Below are 16,375 nucleotides of genomic sequence, written 5' to 3'. Positions count from 1 at the left end.
GATAATAATAGGGGCTATTTCAGCTGTGGGAGAGAGTTGCAGCAGAGTGGGGCAAGATTGTTGATGAGGAATGCCTCAAATTGATAGATAATATGCATAGAAGAGTGGTGGAAGTAATTAGAGCAACAGAAGGAAGCACCAAATACTAGAATTATAGAGATTGTGTTGGCCAAACTAAAAGTCAAAAAAGTGTCTCAATGAGTCACCAAATTAAATTAACCATATCTTCACTTGATGACATAATCTTCCCACACTATAGGGATCAAATGTGAAGCTTAGAAGCAGAGCTTTCCCACACCTCCCTATGGCTTAGTCATATTCTCATGCCCTGGCTCATAATACAGCAATTACATGAAAAGTCACAAACATTGAGACACTTTTTTGAGCCACTGTATATACTATTAATAGTACACATGTCAGTCCAAGTTGGTTGCTAGTACATAGTATGCTCAGTCAGGTTAATCAAGTTGAATGGTGACATTGCACATGCGATAAATACAGGACCCTAGAAAATGTCAGTAGTGTAATAAGGAGAAAAAACAGGCTGAACATACCATTGACATGCCGCCTCAGTGGCACTACTATGCTAGTCCTGCAATCAACCTGGGACTCATCACCAGTATCACCCCACCTGAAATTACATTGTGAGGTGGTGACTTTGGTTTTGAGTAAGCTAGCCATGACCTCATGCTCCCATGCCACACAATCTGCAAGAAGCCACTCTGCTCTGAAAATGTTGCACTTCACACTTGCTAGATCCATTATAAGATGTGATCAAGGGTTGTTTGGATCATCGATTGTCTGCACAACTGCCATTAACCTAACCTTTCAAATATCAGAAACATCTGATGTACCAATGAATTGAGACTTTCAAGAATATCATGTAGCTTAGTGTGTGAATTTTGAGTTGTGCAAGTGTTGGGTGAATGATTTGGGAGTGTCAATATAGGATTAATCTGACTGCATGCTGTGTTGAGATCTTCACAAGGCATGGTGAATAGAAATATGACTTAGAGTAAGTGACTAGTAGTAAGTGATAAACAAAGTTCACATGACATGGCAAATGCTGGTATCATCTTTCAGCAATGCTTCAATGTCCTTCATGCCACAGAGGCAGATTCAATACCCACAAAACAGTTGCTCATCACATGAGCCAGCCCAGATCAGGATGCAATACCTGGATGGAGGATATCATCCACCTGAGATCAAATTTATGGTCCCCAGAAGATGATCCAATTGATATGTCAGTGGACCAGGAACATTTCACTCACTACAATGACTATCCAACCAATACTGGAGGGTTTTCAGACAAGCATTTATCCAGCAGAAAATTCATTAACACGTTCCTGGGCTTTGCAGAAATATACAAAGGTGGACATACCTTTCTCAGTTTGTTTGATGAAGATGAAAACAGTGTGCATTGGAAAGATTGGGAAGTTGAATCTTGGCTGCTGCATTCAGGGTTGAGCATGGGCAAAATTGACTTATTCTTGTTGCTAGAGATGGTTAGTATTACTCTGTCCCATCTCCCCCATGATAGCCTTACTATTTGTGTTTAGATCAAGGCCCTTCCCTTGTCATTTTGCTCTGTGAAGGAACTACAAAGCCAAGTAGAACAACTACCAAGTGGCCCACAATGGATGTTGAAGGTTATTGAAACATCTTATCCCACAAAATCCCCCATGATCCTGTACTGGCATAATCCTGTAGAATGCATCGCCAGCATTCTGAATGACCCTTCCTTTCAAGATCATTTTCACTTCACACCTCACAAGGTTTACGCTACTGCAGAGTGGAATTGTTGTATCTACTCAGAATGGATGACAAGTGATGATGCATGGAACATGCAGGTAAGCTGAATTATTTGTTTTTGCCTCTGCTTGCTCATATTTGATCTCAGTCAACACTACCCAATGGTGCCACGCTCCTTGGAACTATATTGTCCTCAGATAAGACAACTATTTCCACTCTGACTGGCAATAGAGTCGTGCACCCTCTCCTTATTAGTCTTGCAAATATATCTATGAAGACTCATGCAAAAATGACATCCAACTCATTTCTCCTTACTGCCCTCCTTCTGGTGCCCAAGTTCATTCACAAGAACAAACATATGCGAGGCATACTAGAGGACCATCTCATCCATCAATGCCTAGACATCATTCTCAAACTGCTCAAGCAAGCTGCTCATGTTGGCATCATGATGTCAGATCCTGCAGGCAATAACTGGCATTGCTACACTGGACTTGTGAGTTATATTGCTGACACACTGGAAGTGATGATGCTATCTACTGTTGGGGGAAAGACATCACCATTGACTGTGGCAATGTTTAAGCAGTTTGGGGACCTTTTTCACTATGAACCCCACACAAAGTCACTCACCCTTACACAGCTCAAAGTTGTCTGCTCACATGCAGACCCTGTCAATCTTGAGGTGTTTTTCCATGAAGCACAGAAATTCTGGTTAAATGGTGTCATTAAGCCATTTTGGAACAATTGGATTCTGGCAGAACCATCACACTTTTTCACTCCTGAAATGCTGCATCACTTTCACCAAGAATTTTATGACCATGATGTGAGATGGCTCATCAACACTGTTGGTGAACTTGAGATTGATTTCTGTTTTTCTGTCCTGCCTCATGTTACTGGATTTTGACATTTCCACCAAGGCATCTCAAAATTAAAACAGGTCACTGGCTGATGTCATCATGACATCCAATGTTCTATCATTGCAGTCAGCACTGACACTGTACCTCAAACCATCCTTACTGCTGTATGTGCTCTCATGGACTTCTGGTATCTTATTCAAGCTAGCTGCATTGATGATAACAATCTTAAGTGTATCTCTTCTGCACTGGCTGAATTTCATGCCAACAAAGATGCCATAATCACTGCCGGTATTCATTGTGGGGAGGGTAAAAAGATTATCACTAATTGGCACATCCCTAAAATTGAGCTCATACAGAGCATTATCCCCAGTATCTGCAAGACTGGTGTCCCCATGCAGTAGAGTGCAGACACAACAGAACATGCTCACATCACTGCCATCAAAGATCCAGCACAATCCAGCAATAATAATAATTACAATCCACAGATTTGCTGTTATCTTGATTGTGAGGAGAAGTGCCATCACTTCGATCTTGCCACAGGTCTACTTGATCCTTACAAAGTAAAATTGGCCCTGGGTGGATTTAACAAGGATATGATGAGGATGAGGCTGATGAAGATGAAGATGATATACCAGCAGACCTGTTATTCACTATCCCTGTCCCTGGTTGCTCTTGGCTAATCACAAATTATTTTGTGGTTGTGCAGTGTCTATGCTACAAAGATGTTGGCTCCATCCCTCTACCATTATGCACTTTCACAGTTGGACAGACTGCATTCCATCTTGCATACAGTCCATCCATTAGGACCATCACTGTCAATGAGGTAGCTGTAAAATTTGGTCTCCCAGACTTACATGCTGCCCTCACTGATTTTCTCTACTGTGAGGCTACTCATGGGCAACATCATGTCCATTCAATAGGTGGAGGATGAAGAGCTGACCTTCATGTGCAACTTCCATTCAACAAATTGCAAGTGTGGTTCAAACTGCGCTTGCAAGACACTGACTTCCATGAAAACAGCAACACACAACCTGCACAAACACTCAACTGCATTCCTCCTTGTGATACTTGGCCTTGCGGGCATTTTGATCCAGTTATTGTCAACACTGAAGTAGGTTTCTTGTGGCCTGCCAGTGGCCTCCAAGGTACATTCTCACATGTCATTCACTTGATATGTTTTTTAATATTTATATCTAGGTCATAGCATTATTCAATTGAGACTCATCACACACCCTATTCAAACTGCAGGGAACACATGTCACAATCACTTCCTTGCTTATGCTCAATGCTTTGATATTATCCCAGTCTTGGGATCCAATACTCCTGACCTGTCTACACAGTTACATATCCTCAAGAGAGCGAAGCAATCTAATGGAACTTGCCTTGGCAATGTAATACCATTATCCCAAATCAAGGCTCCTGTGAACCTCATCCCTCGGTTTGGCATCACCGCAGATAGTCATCTCACTGCTCATAACAGTCTGGAACATTGTTCAGAGTTCTGGCTAAATAAATATTGGAACAAACAACTATTTTTCTCCTTATCTACATAGTCTTTAGTCATATCAGGACAAGTTTTTGCTCAATTACTAGTCCCATTGGGTTGTGCCTTCAACTATCATGGTCATTGTAGTAGCCCAAATTGTCACTCCTGGAAAACATAACATCTCCACCATGGATCTACTCACCAGTAAAGAACTAGATTGCTTGGTTAGCTATGAAACTGCAGAAATTGGCTTGGGTCACTTTCTACTGCTGATCTTCAAATCTTTCAAGCTAAATGATGTTCCCCGCACTTGGGACCTTCAGATCAAGCTCAGGAAGCTAAGATGTAATAGTATAGCAAAAGTGTGTTTCCAGGGGCAAAAAGAGGATGAAATGGTGCCATTGTATGATAGTCAGATGATGCATTGGAACTGGGACTTTCCTGTATCATCAGTGACTCCAGTGGTATGTAGCTGATTCCATGGATGTGAGTCTAATCAAATTATATTGGTAGGGAGCCTGAGAGACAAACAAATTTTTGTTTACTGTATATCTCAATGTCATCTCAGAGGTGCTACTGCTTGCAAAGCCAGGGCTGAAGCTCACTCAAGCATCATGGATTTGGTACTCAAATTTCTCTACCAAAGCAGCCCAAAGTCAAGATATCATGTGGAAGCCTGACTTGGTCTTATCAGATCATATCATTGATCTGGGGTGGAAGAATATCTTGCTATGTGCTGAACTCACATTCAGTGATTATTCATCTGCTGGACACCTTGGCAACTCTATTGACACAAAGCATATCTTTTAATGTGCGAACAACCCTGGTGGCAATCCATACTCTTTTTATCATTCTCCAAGTCATACCACAAACTCTGTGTTCACCTGTACAATCACTCTGGGGGCCTGGTATCCCCTACATTCAACATCGACAGAGATGCAGATGTGTATCTGCAAATACTTGGTGCTGTTGTCTTTGGATCTCCCAAGTGTCTCGGTTATGACCAAACCATTGTATTTTATGTTACCCCCTCCACATGTGCCAGCAGTTCCCATCGCACTGCAGTGCCTCACAAGGCCATTACATGTGATGGTGCCCAAGATAATGTCATTGTCGGAGAAGCTAACCTCATCCCTAACTCAGAAGAAGGTATCTCCAAAGAGAAGAGCAAGATTGGGCCCAATATCATTGAAGCAAGTTGCCCATCTAGCAGTGACTGCAATCACTCTGTTGCTGGACACACAGATGATTCTGGATATGTGACTCATACTATGGAGTCATGTGAAGTTCAAGAGCATGAGTCATACCTTGAAGGCCCATCTCACCTTGACCCTGTGTTCACTTCAATGGGAATTCTTCCATCAGAAACTCACCCTGATGAAGACAAACAAGATGTACCAACATCACTTTTCCCCCCTCCCCCTTCCAACAAAGACCCCATCAGCAAAATTCGCATCAGAGAGAAGATATATGATATCTTGCAAATACTATTCTACAACTGAGGGCTTACTGGTCAAGGAACCATCTGTTACCTGGTCAAGTTTGCAGACCAGGAATTCATTGTCAAGGATCATTGGGTACAAGGACAGGATGTAGAGGATGTTCTCAACAAGGTAGAGATGTTGAAGTGGATGCAGGGCATTGCTGGAGTCCCTCAGCTTGTAGATTATTGGGTCATTGAGTGAGGTGATCAAACTCAGGACCAGACCAACCACCTTCACTTCATGGACTTCCAGAGCACATCCAAGTCATATCACACACATGTGCATCTTGTTTTAACACCCTGCACCCACCTGTTGCATGAATTCAGATCTAAGAGGGAATTGGTGACAGTGCTACACAATATCATTTCTAGTATGTATGCTTTTATCACTCAAAGCTAATCTCTGATCACCCCCACTCCCTACCTCAGTCATACATGCAGCATCAAAGTGTAATATTGTCCATCGTGATTGTAGTCTTCACAATGCAATGATTGAAGACCTCAAGGGTACCATTCAAGGGTGCCTAATTGACTGGAAATTTGCAATCCATGCCCCCAGCACTCCTCCCTCTGATAATACAAGAATCCTCACCAGGGGTGGTACAGGCACAATACTATTTATGTTGTGCAAGCTGCTCAGTCAATTGGTCAAGGCTGACATGGCCAATTGGTCCATCACCACTTTGAGTCACTCTCATAAGAGAGCATCTGGTACTACTCCCAAAACACTTCCTACCATAGAACAAGGCTACATAGACGACCTTGAGTCAGTGCTATGGGTGTTTCTTTGGGTCCTCCTCAACTACTCAGGCCCTCTTGGGATGGAGTGGGGGAAAAAAGGGTTGATGACAGATGGGTGGATTAACCCGGACACCACAACATGTATCAGAGCCAAATATGTCCTTTACTGCTTGGGAAAGGCAACTCTCCTCTCACAAATCCACCCATACTTCAAAGACCTTATGACTCTCATGGATACTTGGTTGGAAATGATGCAACACAATGACAAGGAGCCAGTAAGCTGTGACACAGTGCTGGAACTCCTGGACTCTTTTCTGTTGGAATACCAGGTAGATGAATTTTCTCCAGAATGACATATCTCATCGCAGGCACTAAAGCTTCCTCTGGGGCAAGATGTTGAGGTGAAGCACAAAAGAATTGTGGTCCCTGAATCTGAGGGAACTTATCTTTCGAAGAAACGTGTGAAGGCTACTTAGAATACTACTCATACCATTTGATTTAGCATGATTTTTAGTGTGTAGGTTGAACTTGTACTTGTACTATGATAGCCATATGCTGCTGGTGGTAGCTAATTCAACTGTATGTCTTAGTTTGTATTTCTTCCTCGTCACAATGGTCTTTGCCCACCATCTCACAACACTCATGCTTGCCAATTCTCACCAAGGTTCATCAATTGCACTGATGAGTTCATTCACAGACTTTTTGCAACTGTCCATATACACTGCACCATTTTTCTTTCACAAAGGTCATCATTTTGGCAATGCTGGATGGTATTATCATTATTTGTCATATCCGCATATCTGGATCTCAGATCCGATCCTTATTTCATCTCAGATCCTATCCACATCTTATCTCCCTCCAACATCTCATCATCCATTCTGTCCACTTGTCCAGTCTGGTCCACAACTCATCTGAATCCACAACCAGCGCTCATCTCTTTTCAGTAATCCCCTAACTCTGGTATTTCAGTTATCTGTATATCTGTCCTGCTCCCTGATCCATTACCTATGCTTCATTTCCATTTCATTATTTGTGATCCATTTCTACTTACCAATAGACCATCCATATGCTTCATACATAGCCTTGGACTCTGCTGATTGACCATTCCATTAGATACCTATAGTATATAACCTCCTGTAACTCTCTGTAGTACCTTAGTTTGAATATCAACTTAGTTCTGCTCATTCCCGTCCTCCAGACCTGAGTACCACTACTCTCATCACCCTCCAAGACTTAGGATTGATTCTTATAGTCTATCCACATCTGCCTCTGTCTATGACAGCCATTACCACTAGTTTCTAGTCTGGACTTGTCTGGATTAGTCTTACAATACTTATCCCTCATCTGGAAGTCATCCAGATCCACTACACTACCTGTCCAACCCTCCAGACGCATTAGTCTTGCCTTCCTGAAATAAGGGGCAATACTCGAATAAGGGGCACAGCACACTAGCTGAGGCTGAAGCCCTTAGGATCCGTTAACCCTTGAGTACAACCTTAACATTATTACTACATGTGCATTACTCATTTTGTTTTCCTTGCATTGTCAATCGTGATGTTTCATTTTTTCTTTGGCAAAGGACACGACACCAGATAAGATTGGATTATGGTGCTACAATATTACATGTGTACCTTGAGGTGCATTGCTCAATCTGTTTGCCTCATGCTGATTCTCAGTTTTTAAGGTGAAATATGAGATTGGATAGCATGACAACATAATAGCAGCTGCTACAATTACATCAGATGCTTCAAAGTCTGTCACTGGAGTATAAACAATGGATTGAAGAAGTTAATGATGAGTCCAGACAACTAATTCACATTTCCACTGGCAGTGTTGCCTTGGCCTTCTATGATCATGCCTAGCCCAAAGAAATCTAGAGGCAAGAGAAAAGGTCAAGATCTCGATAATGGACCTCCAGCTGGACAAGTCAAGAAAATACAAACTCCACGTACTCACAATGTAGAAGCTGCTGATAGTCATCCTGCTCTTTCGGATGAACTCTGTGGCCCTCAACACTCTGGTTGTTGAAATGGGGGGATAGGTGGATGAAATGTGCAGTTAGAAAAACTTGAAACAGTTTTTGAAGGATCATCTCGCAAACAATTCTCAAAAGGCTCTACATCCTTCAGCCCCAATATTCTGAACAATCCACAGGCTCCTGAACCTTGCAGGGTTCACAAATCTAAAAAGGTATGTGTCCCCATGAGGTGTTAATTGAGACTTATTTTTTTCAATTCTCAGGGTATTGCTCCTCCTCCATATACTGCAGCTGAAAGGAATTCCATGGATATATGTGGGGTAAGGTTTATCATCCTTTAGAATCATTTATGGTATCTGACTTGCAATGTGATGTGTTGCAGCCTCCATCAATTGTGCCACCTGGTACAGATAACCCTTATGCAGCTGCCATGGGTCAGATACCACATAGGAACAATGCAATTTCATGTACCACTAGTACAATCAATCCCTGTGTAACAGCACTCCCTCCCAGCACAGCACCATCACATGCCACGAGTGCACAGTTGGAGCCAAGGTTTCCAAACACCTTGCAGTGTACCTATCAGCCTGATGCACCCACAATGCTTCTGGAGCATTTCATAGATCCAGCGCTACAGACTCAGGTGTCCTCAACTGGTGCAAGTGCACCAAGGTTTTCAAACACCCCCCAGTATGTCAATCAGTCTTTTGTTCAATCTCAGGCTGCTGTGCTCCAAAGGCTTCTAAAGCCTGTTACAGGCCCGGCACTGCAGACTAAGAATCATCTTTTGATGAGTGATGAATCAGACCCTGAGGACAGTGGGAGCACAAACAGTGACGAGAGTTCAGCACATGAGGACACTGAAGAGGAAGATGAAGGTGCTGATAGAGATACTGACATTGGTAACTGGGAAGCATTTGGTGGATGCTGCACATCTCATCCAGGTGACCTATATGTTCTACTCACAAATTTCCCTTGTTGGTTCTTACTTTACCTTCAGGATTTCCCCAGGAACCTCCTTAGCCACCTTGAAACTCACGTCCTTTGATGCTCGAGTTTGAGTTTGAATATTCACATGATGAAGATGAAGGCAATGCAGCAGCTGCTCTGGCTTCAGCACAGCCAAAGTGGAATGTTCAATATTTGCACGATGAAGACAATGCAATAACTAATCTCACATCAGCACAGCCAAAGCCAAAGCCAACCAATGTCCTCAAGCAACACCAGAAGAAGAATGGCTGATGTCATCTCCCTGACCCTGGGCATCTTGAAATACTCTGCCAGCAATCTGAAACCAATGTTCAACATGAAGCTCCACCATCAAGATCTGAAGTAAAGCTCACTCAACTTGGGTGGTACAAGAATGGGTGGAAAAGCTTCTTGGAGGAAGTGAAGGGAGAGTGTCACACAGTCCACACATTGGACAACCCATTTCCAAATCTGATCAAGGACTTACCATGTTCAATAACTGAAGTCCTCGTGTCCCTCAAGACCAAGTGGGAGAAGACTGGGAAGCAGGTTGAGAGCAGTACGTCTTCACATGCTTCTGACTTGTAGTGTCTAAATCTTAGTGTAGGTGTGTGGCCTGTGCAGAAATTCAACATGGCAAGGCTGGTAAGTATGTCTGTCATAGCACAGGCCTGCTCTCACACTATCATCACAGCTCTACAATGATCTTGCAACTTAGCGGTCTGAATTGAAGAAGGTCATAATTTCCCTGGTCCCAAGAATGTTAGATCTCATCCCACCTGATGAGGTACCTGCACATGAACACTTAACATGGGTCCAAAATGCAGCATTAGAGTTATGCATCAACTCTCTGTTCCTGCAAAACAGATATGATTCAAATGTTTTTGTTTTTACTCTCCTGTTCATCCCCCATGACACTAACATATGGAAACAGGGAAAGACCAATAACTTTGCAAATCCTGCACTTCGAGAAGTCATTGCACTATTCTACTATACCGGATCATACAGAATTGCTCAGAAAAGACTAGATTTATTTCGCCATCAGCTACCTTTGTCATGCTTAGCTCTCATCACCACTGTGGTATTTATTATTCTAGTTGAATATTAAAGTCACTGACTTCTACATTTGCAGTTCGATTGTGTCCTGCTTGGCTTCTCAAAGAATGGATCTGGCAAGATTTTTCTGAAGTTCACTGTGAAGGAGTATGAACCAATCTACAAAGAGATGATGGAAATGATCCAGCTCATTTTGAAGGATGAATACCACAGCCCAAAGTTGATCAAACAGCTTGAAGAGTGGGCTGCATATGGCTGGTGAGTGATTCTTCTTTCATTTTTTATGACACTAATTGTATGATACAGGTCACAAAGCTTAAAGCTCGATGGCTGTGGCTTGCAAGCAAGACCTGATCACTTGAAGGTGGTGCTCGACTAGTGTTCTTTTGTATCGTTTTTTTGTGTCACCCAGCACTGTATTCTGTAGAATTAGCTGTGTCATGTTTGTCAGTGCAATATGATCAATTTTATCTGTTATTCGTTCCTACTGCTGGCACTCTATACTATTGGGAAGCACTGGGAAAAATGATATACAGAGTCCCAAGAGTGCCTTCTGTAAGGTTCTGTCAGATACTGTACATGGCTGTCCAAAGGGGACCAGGTTGTAGACCTGGCATTCTGTGTGACCCTGTACAGCTCTGTACAGAGCATGTGAGTTTACTGATGTAGCTGTGAACAATCAGCTGATACAAAGACAGTATGCAGAATTGCTTAGGAAATTTGGGAGTGGGAAACATGCACCATGCAATTTTTGACAAAAACATGCACCACACAAGGTGTGGAACACGCAAATAATAAATGTGCAGGTGTTACACCATATAGAGTGACATGTCACATCCCTTGACCTAATTAGGGTGTAAAAGTGCCAGTAAAGGTAATGAAACCGAGTTGTTGAAAAACATGTACTGCAATCTCACATGCAACACACTGTAAGTGTTCATTTCAGTGGTTTTGCTGATGTATGAACAAGTATAGTATCTGGATCTGCAAGTGTTTAATTTTGAGAAAGAAAAAGGCTAGCACAATGCTTTCCCATAACTACTGACTAAGCACTCCTTCCACACCCACAAGTCCATTTACAGAGAAATGTTTATTTGCTTGCCACAGAACCCACTTCCACTAAAGTGGAGTCAGGGATCTCACCTGTGCTCCGGTCACATGTCTGGTACCTATTCTACTGATTATTTGTGATTATATGATGATATTACTTTTGTTGACATACCTTTTCAAGTTCTGCCAAGTTCTGCCATGGTGAATGGCAGAATGGCAGTAATCTGCCAATAACACTAGCTCCAGTACCATTTCAAGTTCTGCAATGGTGAATGGCAGAATGGCAGTAACCTGCCAACAACACTATTAACAGCAGATTCGAAGATGTCATTCCAAGCGCTCATGCAGGCATATAAAATGAGCATGGCTGGTGCACCTGGTCCTCCATTCCAATTTTTTCCCTCCTTGCACACTTGTCACAATGCCCTCCAAGGCAAGATCATTGGTGGAGCTCACCAGGATTCACTGGTTTCCAGTGGGGTCCGACTTCATGTTCTGGCCTTTTGGTGAGTCAGAAGATGTATGCAAGACATTACTTGTTGGTTAATTCATCATACCTAGCGTGGGGCTCCCTGGCACCATCATACCATGTAGCATTGCCCATGAATGAAGTCATCATGAACACTTTGTTCTATGCATTGTTAGGCATGCTGGTACATAGTGCAGGCTGTGTCATAAATGATATGCTTGATCACAACTTTGATCGCAAAGTCAGTATGTCAATTCCATCCTGACTGTCACTGACCTCTTGACACTGTTCAATTAGAACATTCGAAAGGCCGACCAATCACAATGGGTGCTGTCACTATGACAGAGGCCTCGGTTCTTCTGTTTGTGCTCATTGCTGCCATCTTTTACATGTTTTCAACTGCTGGCTCTACTGTGCGAGTAGATCATTCAACAAGTATTAATATATCTCCAATAAGCTGTTATAGTCTCACACTTGGTCTTATTGGGCTCCCTGCCTGTGGAGGGCCGTATCCGCTGATGAAGCATTGGATGTATTGGCTGTCTTTGTACCTTGGTATGGCTTTTTGAAATCAAATTTTATTTACCATCTTATCTAATTCCAAAATTTTGCTGCTAGCTGGGCCATCCCATTCATGTGGGTAGCAATTACGGGTCAGTTTGATGCTAAACATTGCAGCTGCATCATGCTGGTAAGTGCCAGCAAGGTGTTTTTTTTCGAGGGGCTGACTGTGCCTCCCTAGCTGGACATGTCTTTATGACACTATCTATGCATGTCAGGTAACTAGTCCATTTTGTTCCGCATTGAAATGTGGGTGTTAATTGCATCATCTCAGGACAAGGACAACGAAAAGGCTGGAGTCAAGTCCATGGTGGTCCGTCTTGGCGATGACATTCATTTGGCATTGAGCATATTCAATGTGATTTTTGATTTTCTTTGCATGTCTTCTATGTGCTGGGTACATGAATGACCAGCACCTCCCGTTCTACGTGATGAGTGTCATTGCACCCTTCCTTCTCTGTCTCTGGCACATATGGTTATTTGATCATAATGATACTAAAGACAGCTGGGAGAAATTTACAGTACATTGAACTGATATCATCATGAGCTAATTTTGATATCCCATTGTGCTGTGGGCAGGTCATCATGGTGCAGCATTGGTTTGTGCAGGATTTGTTGTGGATCATTACTTTAATCTTGCATCTCTAGCCATTTGAGCATGCACCTTCATCTCAGGCTGGATTCAAGTGATGCCTTCAACAATTGTGTTGACATACACTACAATAACCTTGTGCTTTCATGTTTGTATTGCTTATGTTTTTCTATCTAACTTGCAAACAACTGATGATGTTGTATGATGATTACATCCAGATGGCAGGCTACAAATGTGGGTGATATGCAACTACAGGTTCACATTGCGAACTTCTGACCTTACTCCAATATGCAAGCAATTGGCCAGCGCTTTGAACTTTCGGAATTGCTACAGTTTTGAGTTTCTAGATTTTAGATCTAGGTCATTTGTTTTCTATGATGTTCTTTTATCTCATGTGATTTCAAATTATCTTCCATCCAACATGACCTTGCTCCACAAAGTGACATGTCTCTTGCCATGCATAGTTTTTGCACTCTGGCAAATATTAATGTAGTCTGCCTACATACAATGATGTAGAATATTGAGAGTTGCTCCAATGTGTCCGGCTACAGAGAGATCAAACAAGCCTGCCTTCCTTCCTTCCATCATGATTTACTTGAAAGGAGAGACTAAGTAACTAAGCAACTTAAGTGCACATTGCACATAGTGATTAATTGATTCATTAAGACATCCCAATGTAAAATTGAAGACCTCATTTGAATCAAGATGCTACATTATGTAAAACCTTCATGGACAATTGCAAATTTTGTAATCAATCCTAGGCCTCAACCGTCCTCATCAATGCATCGATCATTTCTATCACTGTGGTCAGGTAGTAGGATCATTTCCATGTATCTACAATAACCACCCACAGCGCTATTGAAGTCTGCAGTTCATCCATTAGACTCGGACTGGTTACGACTCAGAGTCTAATACTCGATGGCCTTGTAAGGATGGCTTCCCTTCTAGCAATGGATGTATGTTGCATCAAACACTTCAACGATTCTGACTCCCCCTTCACATTTTCACATGTATGATGTGCATAAGTAGAATTGCATGTGCTAGAGTGAAAACACGAACTCATGAGACACGAACCTGCGTGACCATCTCGTAGTATGAAAACCTATTCAGCGTGTCTGGATTGTCCGGGTGCACGTGATACCTGTAAGACTTTCAACATCTCCCGATAGATGCCCTCGAAGGGACAAACAACAACAAAGGATATAAAGAGTCCGGGACGATCAGTGTTTCACATTTTTGCACCCAGACCAGGGTCCCGAAATTCATAAAGTTCTATCATGGTACTGGGATGCCGCCCTTGCTTCTCTCGACACAGCGGCTGGGAAGGAGCCTGAATTTGAGCCATCCCTGAGGTCATTTCATTACGTTCCTACGTTACACTGCTGGAACCTAATAGTTTTTGCCGCGACTTAGCAGCCGAATGATGGCGGAGTGGTAACAGGGCACCGCACGCTCAAACTTTTACAGGTGAACGCTTGATTTATGGTGACTTCCCGTAAGAATTGACAGAATAAAGATGTGAATTCTTACGGGAAGTCACCGTAAATCAGACGTTATTGAAGATGTTATTAGTGAGTGAGAACAAGGAATTCCCATGTCAAGTAGCATGCCATACCCCCCTCCGGTATTGCAAGCTCAGGGACATCTGTTAGGAGGCTCTGCTTAACAGCACATTCGAAGATTCGTTCCTAGCGCTCATGTAGGCATATAAAACGAGCACGGCTGGTGTACCTGGTCCTCCATTCCACTTTTTTTTTACCTCCTTGCACACTTGTCACAATGCCCTCCAAGGCAAGATCATTGGTGGAGCTCACCAGGATTCACTGGTTTCCAGTGGGGTCCGACTTCATGTTCTGGCCTTTTGGTGAGTTAGAAGATGCATGTGGGACATTACTTGTTGGTTTAATTCATCGTACCTAGCGTGGGGCTCCCTGGCAGCATCATACCATGTTGCATTACCCATGAATGAGGTCATCATGAACACTTTGTTCTATGCATTGTTGGGCACGCTGGTACATAGTGCGGGCTGTGTCATAAATGATATGCTTGATCGCGACTTCGATCGCAAAGTTGGTATGTCAATTCCGTCCTGACTGTCACCAATCTCTTGATGCTGTTCAATCAGAACGTTCGAAAGGCCGACCGATCGCGTCTGGAGCTGTCACTATGACAGAGGCCTCGGTTCTTCTGTTTGTGCTCGTTGCTGCCATCTTTTACATGTTTTCAACTGCTGGCCCTACGGCGTGAGTAGGCCATTCAACTAGTCTTAAGACATCTCTGATAAGCTGCTCTAGTCTCACACTTGGTCTTGTTGGACTCCCTGCTTGTGGCGGGACGTATCCGCTGATGAAGCGTTGGATGTATTGGCCGTCTTTGTACCTCGGTACGGCTTTTTTGAAATCAAAACTTGTTTACTGTCTTATCTAGTTCCAAGGTTTTGCTGCTAGCTGGGCCGTCCCATTCACGTGGGTGGCCATTACGGGTCAGTTCGATTGGGGCATGATCCTGAACGTCGCTGTTGCGTCGTGCTGGTAAGTGCTAGCAAGACATTTTTTCTTCGAGAGGTTGACGGTGCATCCCTAGCTGGACGTGTCTTTACGACACTATCTACGCGTGTCAGGTAACTAGCCCATTTAATTCTACATGGAAACATGGGTGTTAATTACTCATCTCAGGACAAGAAGGACGACGAAAAGGCTGGAGTCAAGTCCATGGCGGTCCGTCTTGGTGATGGCATTCGTCTGGCATTGAGCGTATTCGATGTCATTTTCTTTGCATGTCTTCTATGGGCCGGGTACTTGAACGACCAGCACCTCCCATTCTACGTGATGAGTGTCATTGCGCCCTTCCTCCTCTGTCTCTGGCACATATGGTCATTTGATCATAATGATCCTAAAGACAGCTGGGAGAAATTTACAGTACGTTGAACTGATACCACCACGAGCTGATTCTGATATCTTATTGTACTACAGGCAGGTCGTCATGGCGCAGCGTTGGTTTGTGCAGGATTGGTCGTGGATCATTATCTCAATCTTGCGTCTCTAGCCATTTGAGCATACACTTTCATCTCGAGCTAGATTCATGGTGGTGCCGTCAACGTTCATGTTAATGTACACAATACAGTAACCTTGTGCTTTCGTGTTTTCTCTCAGAGCATTGCTTATGTTTTTCTATTTAACTTGTAGACAGCTGATGATGTAGTATGATAATTACATCCAGATGGCAGGCTGCGAATTTGGGTGATACGCAATTACGAGTTCGCGTTGCGAACTTCTGGCCTTGCTTCGATATGCATGCAATTGGCAGGTGCTTTAAATTTCTGCAATCGCTAGCGCTCCCGAACGGACTCTAAGTAACTAAGCAGCCTAGGCACATTGCGCATAG

The 16,375-nt window shown here is 43.1% G+C and overlaps 4 protein-coding genes across 4 annotated transcripts; all 4 read left to right on the top strand.

The window, feature by feature from the left end:
* Window positions 1-1,241: 1,241 nt before the first annotated feature.
* BJ212DRAFT_1487699 (uncharacterized protein) lies at window positions 1,242-2,653 on the top strand (the record flags this gene model as incomplete). The annotated part of the gene is made up of 3 exons (XM_041341309.1): window positions 1,242-1,505; window positions 1,560-1,850; window positions 1,901-2,653. The coding sequence occupies 3 exons, from the start codon at window positions 1,242-1,244 to the stop codon at window positions 2,651-2,653; spliced, it is 1,308 nt and encodes a 435-aa protein (XP_041186054.1).
* Window positions 2,654-4,901: 2,248 nt separating this feature from the next.
* On the top strand, window positions 4,902-5,594 carry BJ212DRAFT_1487698 (uncharacterized protein; the record flags this gene model as incomplete). The annotated part of the gene is made up of 1 exon (XM_041341308.1): window positions 4,902-5,594. One exon carries the CDS (start codon window positions 4,902-4,904, stop codon window positions 5,592-5,594), a length of 693 nt encoding a protein of 230 aa, XP_041186053.1.
* A 640-nt stretch (window positions 5,595-6,234) lies between these two features.
* On the top strand, window positions 6,235-6,792 carry BJ212DRAFT_1487697 (uncharacterized protein; the record flags this gene model as incomplete). Its single annotated transcript, XM_041341307.1, has 2 exons — window positions 6,235-6,645; window positions 6,685-6,792. The coding sequence occupies 2 exons, from the start codon at window positions 6,235-6,237 to the stop codon at window positions 6,790-6,792; spliced, it is 519 nt and encodes a 172-aa protein (XP_041186052.1).
* A 1,378-nt stretch (window positions 6,793-8,170) lies between these two features.
* BJ212DRAFT_1305081 (uncharacterized protein) lies at window positions 8,171-10,698 on the top strand (the record flags this gene model as incomplete). The annotated part of the gene is made up of 10 exons (XM_041333712.1): window positions 8,171-8,336; window positions 8,403-8,506; window positions 8,558-8,614; window positions 8,677-9,238; window positions 9,379-9,503; window positions 9,579-9,822; window positions 9,871-9,908; window positions 9,982-10,344; window positions 10,396-10,577; window positions 10,626-10,698. The coding sequence occupies 10 exons, from the start codon at window positions 8,171-8,173 to the stop codon at window positions 10,696-10,698; spliced, it is 1,914 nt and encodes a 637-aa protein (XP_041186051.1).
* Between the last annotated feature and the right edge of the window lie 5,677 nt (window positions 10,699-16,375).

The sequence above is a fragment of the Suillus subaureus genome, assembly GCF_016647635.1.
Source record: "Suillus subaureus strain MN1 chromosome Unknown BJ212scaffold_96, whole genome shotgun sequence".
In the NCBI taxonomy this organism is placed as follows: Eukaryota; Fungi; Basidiomycota; class Agaricomycetes; order Boletales; family Suillaceae; genus Suillus; species Suillus subaureus.
The sequence above is the reverse complement of the archived record's forward strand: the minus strand, read 5'-3'. Positions and strand labels throughout refer to the sequence as shown.